This window comes from Cololabis saira, chromosome 12 (genome assembly GCF_033807715.1).
Source record: "Cololabis saira isolate AMF1-May2022 chromosome 12, fColSai1.1, whole genome shotgun sequence".
In the NCBI taxonomy this organism is placed as follows: Eukaryota; Metazoa; Chordata; class Actinopteri; order Beloniformes; family Belonidae; genus Cololabis; species Cololabis saira.
In genome coordinates, this window is record NC_084598.1 from 30,817,946 (window position 1) to 30,825,380 (window position 7,435).

Genomic DNA, 7,435 nt, shown 5'->3' on the forward strand with positions numbered 1-7,435 from the left:
CTGTTGTTGTGTCATAGTTGACAGACATGAGATATGTTTGGAGCTGGAGAAGGGAGGAGCCGCTACACATTTTATAAACAATCCTCCATTTGAAGCTACTGGAATTTCCTTCAGTAATTTCCTCTCAGTGTCGACTCCAGGGAACAGCCTTCCAAACGAAATTTAAATCTGATCTCAAGACAGTGACAGAAATGTGACAGGCAGTCAGTTGCAGTCAGAGATTTTTGCTTTTAACAGCTTTTTACAAACTTGTGTGGTTTCTTTGCTCATCAAACATCTGATTGTTTCACTTAAGCCAAAGTCTTTCAGTCACAGTACTCTATAAAAATGTGAAGACAAAGCTGAGCTCTTTGGGAAAGAAAACACGTTCTATCATTCTGTCATGGTTGGTGCTGACTAACGAGACCATTTTTCAAAGAAGTGATCAGATCAGAAGATTATCAAAGCATTTTACAGCCACTTTCTGAAAACTATATTCGAGGTGAATGCAACATAAAATATGTTATAGAAGTAAAACTCCAACAGCGCTGACAAATAGCATTAACATTTCTGTAATTCTTTCTCTTGATGTCACCCTAAATCATGCCAAAGCTAGACAGATTTTCATGAGAAGACTTATGTAATATCAAAATGAGTGTCTTCACTAAATCTTCAGAAGTTGCATTTCTGTTTATTTATACATTTTCTTTCCAACTGTCCCTCTGTTCTGTCAGATCTTTGTAGTCCAAGACACATAAAACACAATCTGGCATCCTCATACATTCCCTTTGGAATACAAAAAAAGTCACTTGCTGTTTTATTTCAGTATATTTGTTATTCTGAAAGAAGTGAGGCTTTTAGACAAAAGAGCCCTAATAAAGCAGCACTGAAGCAGCTCTGCTGCTGCGTATCTGAGTGCTGAATGCTCCCCAGTCAGGCGTCTTTGTTCCGCGCTTGACTTTTCCATCTCTTCTCCAGATTTTTAATTACATCTGTTCTTAGCAGAGGAATTCGTGCTCTCCTTAGAGAGCTAGAAGCTGGATCACAGGTCAGTCATTCTCAGCTGCGTCGTCAGAAAACACACACTGATAGAAAAACAAGCGGCATCAGAACACAAATAATGACTGATTCGCTTCATCCCTGTGCCTCTTTCTCACGGCCTGAGGACCCCTCTGAGCGGGATTTTAAAGCCTTTTACTGTAAACTCCTCCAGGGAAATGACCCCTCATGTTCCACAATGCCACAACCCCAAACTCCTTATCATTGCATAGCGACCAGTGCGGATCGAAAGCAGGAACAATATTTGATATTCTCAGGTTTTTATTTGGTTTTGTACATGTGTTTTGTTTATTTCTATGCAGCTGATTTACTGCCCACCATGGACTATCACTTTTTTTTTTAAAGACAAAAAGGAAAAGTTTATGTAGACATTTATCCTCATAATTTTTTTATTTTTTATTTTGTGAATGAAGATTTGCATGTACCGGTATGCTTTAATTAATCAGGTTGTGTGACATTTGGTGAGTTATGTTGACGCAGTCCCTTTAAGACAGATGTTTCCAGGAAATCTGTGAAAGCTCATGTTCATGTCCTGTCAAATGATGGAAACATGACGTGGTGTGTGTGTGTGTGTGTGTGTGTGTGTGTGTGTGTGTGTGTGTGTGTGTGTGTGTGTGTGTGTGTGTGTGTGTGTGTGTGTGTGTGCTCACTCTATACAAACAGTATTCTGCTGTCAAACAGCAACACCACGCAGGGGTAGGAGTTCTCAGCAACAGGCAACGCTATCGCTGATCAAAGGTACAAGGCTACTGTCACGTATCTCTCACACACACACACACACACACACACACACACACACACACACACACACACACACACACACACACACACACACACACACACACACACACACACACACACACACACACACACACACACACACACACAACAGTAGCTGTACTGAATAAACAGCAACCAATCAACCTGCAAAGGCACAGCTGCACTGCCAACAGATGGATGTCACCTGAGTGGTAATAAGATCTGTATCAGCATCAGTTGACAGCTTGCATGTGTGGAAAACAAATAAAACTACTCAACTAGACATGAAAGAAAAGTTTATTTATTGAAATAAAACAGCTTTAATGCATCCTTTTTCACAACTGACACATCGGTGAATTTAGTGGCAGCTAAACTTGGAGTCATGCATCAGTTATGAAATACATGCAGTCTGCTCACAATGACTTCAGTCGTATGTCCAGTAGGACAGTATTCCTAAATTTACTCAAATTTATAGATGTATACTTTGATAGAATATTTGAGAACTGAAACATATCTGGATATATTTAAATTGTCAATGATGCAGGAATTTTCCCGGTCTGCATGAAGTTGTGTTAAACATGCAAAACCACCTTGGTCAGTCTTTGTTTTGTTTTTTCCTTTTCCTCTGATGTGGATGTCAAGAGTGCTCAACAAAGTAAATGTGACATTGTATTTTGTAACTTTACAAGCATGACATTCTCATGTTGGAGATTTAGAATTCGGGCCCATCTTTCTTCAGGTTTTTGTAGTCTGTGGTGATGGCAACAAACTGCGGACAAAGCGGGAAAAGATTCAGTTTAAAGGATGCTTGATGATGAGAAAAAAAAGGGATGTCAGGAACATGTCCCTATCAGTATGGTGCAACTGTAAAATGATGCCTACCAATAAGTTTGGTCTGAAGGGAAAAAAGAAAAGAAAAGAGAAAGGAAAGCACTGTCAGATCTGGTGTTTGTGGGGTGGAGTAACTTAAAGAAATGTGTACATTTTATGAAGGAAAACCCTTTCAGATCACAACACATGTGGTAAACATGCCGGCTATAAATGAACGTGACTGATTTTGTTTCACTACAAATGCTATTCATTGAGCCTTATTTTGTAATAAAATGTGGACTAAAGGTCACGTGAAGTCCCGTAAAGCTGCATATTCGGCATTTTAATTGTAAGCAAATACATTAATCATGTATTTGTATTTGGACATTTGTATTTTATGTATTGTAGGATATTTCAAGTTACAATGTAGTCTTATGTTTCAAATGTCCTCTTATTGGTGTTTACAGCTGCACCATGGCTGGGGTAAAGTTGTGAAGCTTTATGAACTTTTTAAGCTCCCTTTTACCTACTTAAAATTATAAATTAACACATTATTGTATTCAGGAAGGAATGTGTAAACAGGAACACACGCACAGCTTGAACATATCACTTTCAAGTGCAAACAAAACACATGAATGTGTCCTTTTTACCTTGTACTGGTATGTGGGGTCAAGTTTATTCCAAGGCTCAGGGTTATTGGTTTTGTTCCAGCTAAACATAAAGAAAGATGCACAGATATTTGGCACATTAGGCTTCTTGGATGATCATGTTTTCATTTCTGTGAGAGCTATTTCATTCATTTCTTTTTTTCCTTGCAAAGCATCAAAGGCAAAAATGAAACTTTGAAATCCTTACGTGACATGGGGTCCCTTGGCCAGCCGCATCAGATATAAGGATGCTCCACCCATTCCCAGGCAGATAAAGAAGAACTGGGGGATGAGCTGAAGAGAGACAGAGATCACCAGAAGATTAACTTTCTTCATGGTGTGATGTTTTACTGACATACAAGGCATGTTAGTGGTTAGTTAGTAGTAATCTGTGTTCTATGACACCATAGCCTTTGGCAACACAGATAGGTCAGTACTTTCTGTTGAAGTGTTGTTATAATAAGTTACTGCAATGACTGATGTGTTGTTTTTGTTTTGTTATGGGACTTTTTGTCAGACCGATGAGTCTTTTAGACATCCTCTGTGGACATAAAAGTGATCTGCTATTAATCGGACGCAGCTTCATCCTTTTAGAGTAACTCATATTTCAATTAATTGACGTACTGGAAACTTCCTATTGTGCATTTGTTAGTGATTACTATCAGTCTAATGATCAGCTTCTATTTTCTTCAGTTTCAGCCATAGTTTGAAATGAAAAAGTTTGAATTGCTCCTTCTTTCATGTATAACATCAGCCGGATTCATTCTCAGAAAACTAAATAATGAAAAATGAAATAAATAAATAAATCATCAAAACATTCTGTCTGATGTCTTATTCTCCTCCAAGTTAATCTGAAAACAATGTCCGGTTTGTGCCTGCATGTTGGGTTTGTAGCTGCACAGAGAGAGGTGATCTGGGCATTGGACCAGCAGCAACTCGGAGGATTAATTAGTGACCTGTTTCTGCCATCCCAGTGAACCTGCTGACACCCGGCTCAGTGCCGTTGTGTAACAGACGGACATTTAACGTAACATTTTCAAGGCGCACTAGTATTTCCCTGATACGCGTCTTTCCACCTGTTTATTAATATTATTACTCTTCACTTATTTTCATTTATTTGACTTACTTACTTATATTATTTATTCATTATCATTCAAGGGGGAGTTGTGTTATTTTTCTTTTTTACCTGATTGCAGTTGTCTGACAGTTGCAACAGTTTCTTCTTGAATAAAACGTATACATTAAACAAACTGGAAATGCTTTTAATATTGTAAATCATAAATGTGAGATGATTAACAGTTCCAGTGAAGCAGGGTTTTTCTGCTGTCATTTACTTCTTACCCTGATATTTTAGTCCAAAATGCAGTCAGGGAGACATTTGGTTAAGTCAAATTATGTCTATTTAACAACAACAACAGAAAAAAATCTTCTAAAGACAGGTTAGGTTGCCTTCTTCACTCTTCTCTTAAACTGTGATGTGACTTTAATCCAGACCAGTGGTAAAGACTGTGCAGCCCCCTCCATCTAAAGCAGGGATCTCCAACCCACGTACCCAGAGAGCCAAGTTCTGCAAATATCTTAGTTGTCTCCCCGCATGATACACCTGATTCTAATTAGTGATCATTGTCTACATGTTATCAAGCTCAACAGAACTCTGTTAATGACACAGCCATGACTATCGGGGGGTGTTGAAGCAGGGGAACACCTAAAACAGGCAGGACAGGGCTCTCAAAGACCAGGGTTGAAGACCCCTGATCTAGAGAATGAAGGGACACACTTTAAAACATTTATGTACAGTCAGAATACTGGACAAAGAAAACTGTGTCATCCATCAGCCACATATAACATAGACTTACAAACAGTTCACACGATGGCCAAGAGGGTAAACCGCTTGAAAGAGCTCATAACAGTAAACAGATAAAATTGGACTTCCTGTTAGTTATTTAGGGTCGTTCAAACTTCTTGGATGGAAGATGAAACATGTCTGAGGACCAAAGAGAAGTCCATTTAGGTTTATTTTTTAGGGGGGAGGGGGTTGTTGTGCAGATTATTCTGTCTTTTTCGTGTATTGTAAGTATAATCTTGTAGTTTCTGTGAGTAATGCTGTGTTTTCTCCATACACAGGCTTCATTGAATGTCCCTTACTTTATCTGTCTTTCAAAGCGAGGTTGTGAATTGCTATGACTTTTCCTTCTACAGCTGCACATCTTATGGACTAACACATGAATGATTTTATACAACAGTTTCATATAACAACAGTCAGAATTTCATACATTTTCAGTTAGTAGAGGAGTTAGGGAAGAGTAGCAGCAGCACCTTTAAAGACGATATTCACTTTCCATCATCTTTCAGTCTGTCTTTGTATCCGTCTGTCTGACCAACGATCCATCCATCTGTCTGGCTGTCCTTCTGTCTGCCTGACTCAAACTTCTGGACTCTGAGAGCCCGTCTCTGTCCTTACTGCTCTCTGTCTTCTGTAACTTGATCAAGGTGGTTTCTGGAGCCTCGCAGGGATTTGCTCCCTGCAGCTTCCCTCTCTTTCTGTCTGTCTCTCAGCTTGTCTTTCTGTCAAGATGATAGACCATAATAAGGACTTGTACCAGAGTCACACAGGGATTTCCTCCCTGCAGTGTCTGACTCTCTCTAGGGAAGGCCAGTGACAAGAAGTTAAAACCCTGTCACTCCGCTCTGTGACAGCGAAGCTGGTTAAAAATACAGAAATAATCCCCTTCCCTCTGGGGAGGACTCATACTATTAAATATATTCGATTCCAACAGCTCATTTCTTAACTGCTTAGATTTGGTGGGTTTAAACTTTAAGGGTTGTTTGAAGTAGCTGATGTGTTACTGAAGTTTGAACTGCTCTCGGTTTGGCTTGATTTTAAAGAACGAACCACTTGAGCAACTTAATTGAACTGGAGCTCAGATGAGATTAGATGAGACAAAATTAGATGTCTGATTACGGCTCCTGCTTTGACCGATCAATCAGCCAGCATCATACAAACGTCACAGGGAATCTCAAAGATTTCCTGTGCCGTTATTCTGATAGACATTCAGGATACATGGCTTAATTTTTTGTTATAATATTTCCTATTACAGTTTACCATCAAATCAATACATGCACTTTCTGACAGAGATATGAATATTACAAAGGCTGATTCTGCTCACTGTTTGTTAACATCTGAATTGTGTTAACGTCAAGAAATGTCTTTTTCACCTACTTAAAATGAAGATTTTCCCAAGTAAAGTTGATAAACTTCATTATGCACATATTGAGTCCTGATAGAAACATATACACACTTTTAAATCATTAAAACAAACTGAAAAGAAACAGAGTTTACTTACACCAGGGTGCTTCTTTGCATGCTCTACTGCCGTCCGCAACATCAGTGCTCCACTTAAATGTATGCCCAATAGATGAAATAAAATGAGTCAGTCCGTTTTCCCACAAGATTGGCACAATCATGCATGGACGGGATTTAGACCTGTTGCTCTTTGCATGTGGAACACGGAGAAGGGGGGGGGAGCAGCAGCAGCAGCAGCAACAGGAGGAGGAGGAGAGAAGGAGGTCATTTACATGTAATTACAGCTCCTGCTGCTCCCTTGAGGTGATTACATTATGCTGGACACTGTGTCACAATTTATATGTAAAGGTTTCTTCCTTGTAAAGGTTTGGACAAAATCGTTGATGCTCATGTTAGGATGTTCAGTAAAAAAAAGAAAAGAACAAGCTGAGTTGGCTCCAACAGAGAGCTGTAAGTTTATTCTTCACCATTTCCTCCACTTTGTTTGTGGTCTTTTGGGAGCTGAGTGGAGGAAAAGGAAAATTATACAAACACAAGGGACTGGGGAATATCTGAGCCTATCGAACCGTGTCAGTCACACAAACAGAAGACCAGCACAGAATTAAACTCCCAACCTCATTTGTCTGAGTGACTTATTAACTAATGCTAATTATTGTTTTTGAAATGTAAAAGATCTAAAATGACATTACTTAATAGATGTGTTGTTTCTTAACACTGCAACCTCTTCGGTTACAAGGATCATCCTGGCCTGATTACATTTACATCTGGTGTCATGGACACTCAGTCATCTTGTCTGCATCTTTTCAGGCTTTTCAAAGGATCGATCTAAACCGTCAATGGCCCGCTCAAACTCAGTGTTTTTAGTAACATGGCAACT

At 39.2% G+C, this 7,435-nt stretch overlaps 1 protein-coding gene across 1 annotated transcript; it reads right to left on the minus strand.

The window, feature by feature from the left end:
* Window positions 1–2,402: 2,402 nt before the first annotated feature.
* Window positions 2,403–6,891, minus strand: ndufa4l2a (NDUFA4 mitochondrial complex associated like 2a). The gene is made up of 4 exons (XM_061735029.1): window positions 6,599–6,891; window positions 3,463–3,548; window positions 3,258–3,318; window positions 2,403–2,566 (listed from the first exon to the last, which is right to left on the minus strand). Exons 1-4 carry the CDS (start codon window positions 6,638–6,640, stop codon window positions 2,510–2,512), a joined length of 246 nt encoding a protein of 81 aa, XP_061591013.1. The 5' UTR covers window positions 6,641–6,891; the 3' UTR covers window positions 2,403–2,509.
* Between the last annotated feature and the right edge of the window lie 544 nt (window positions 6,892–7,435).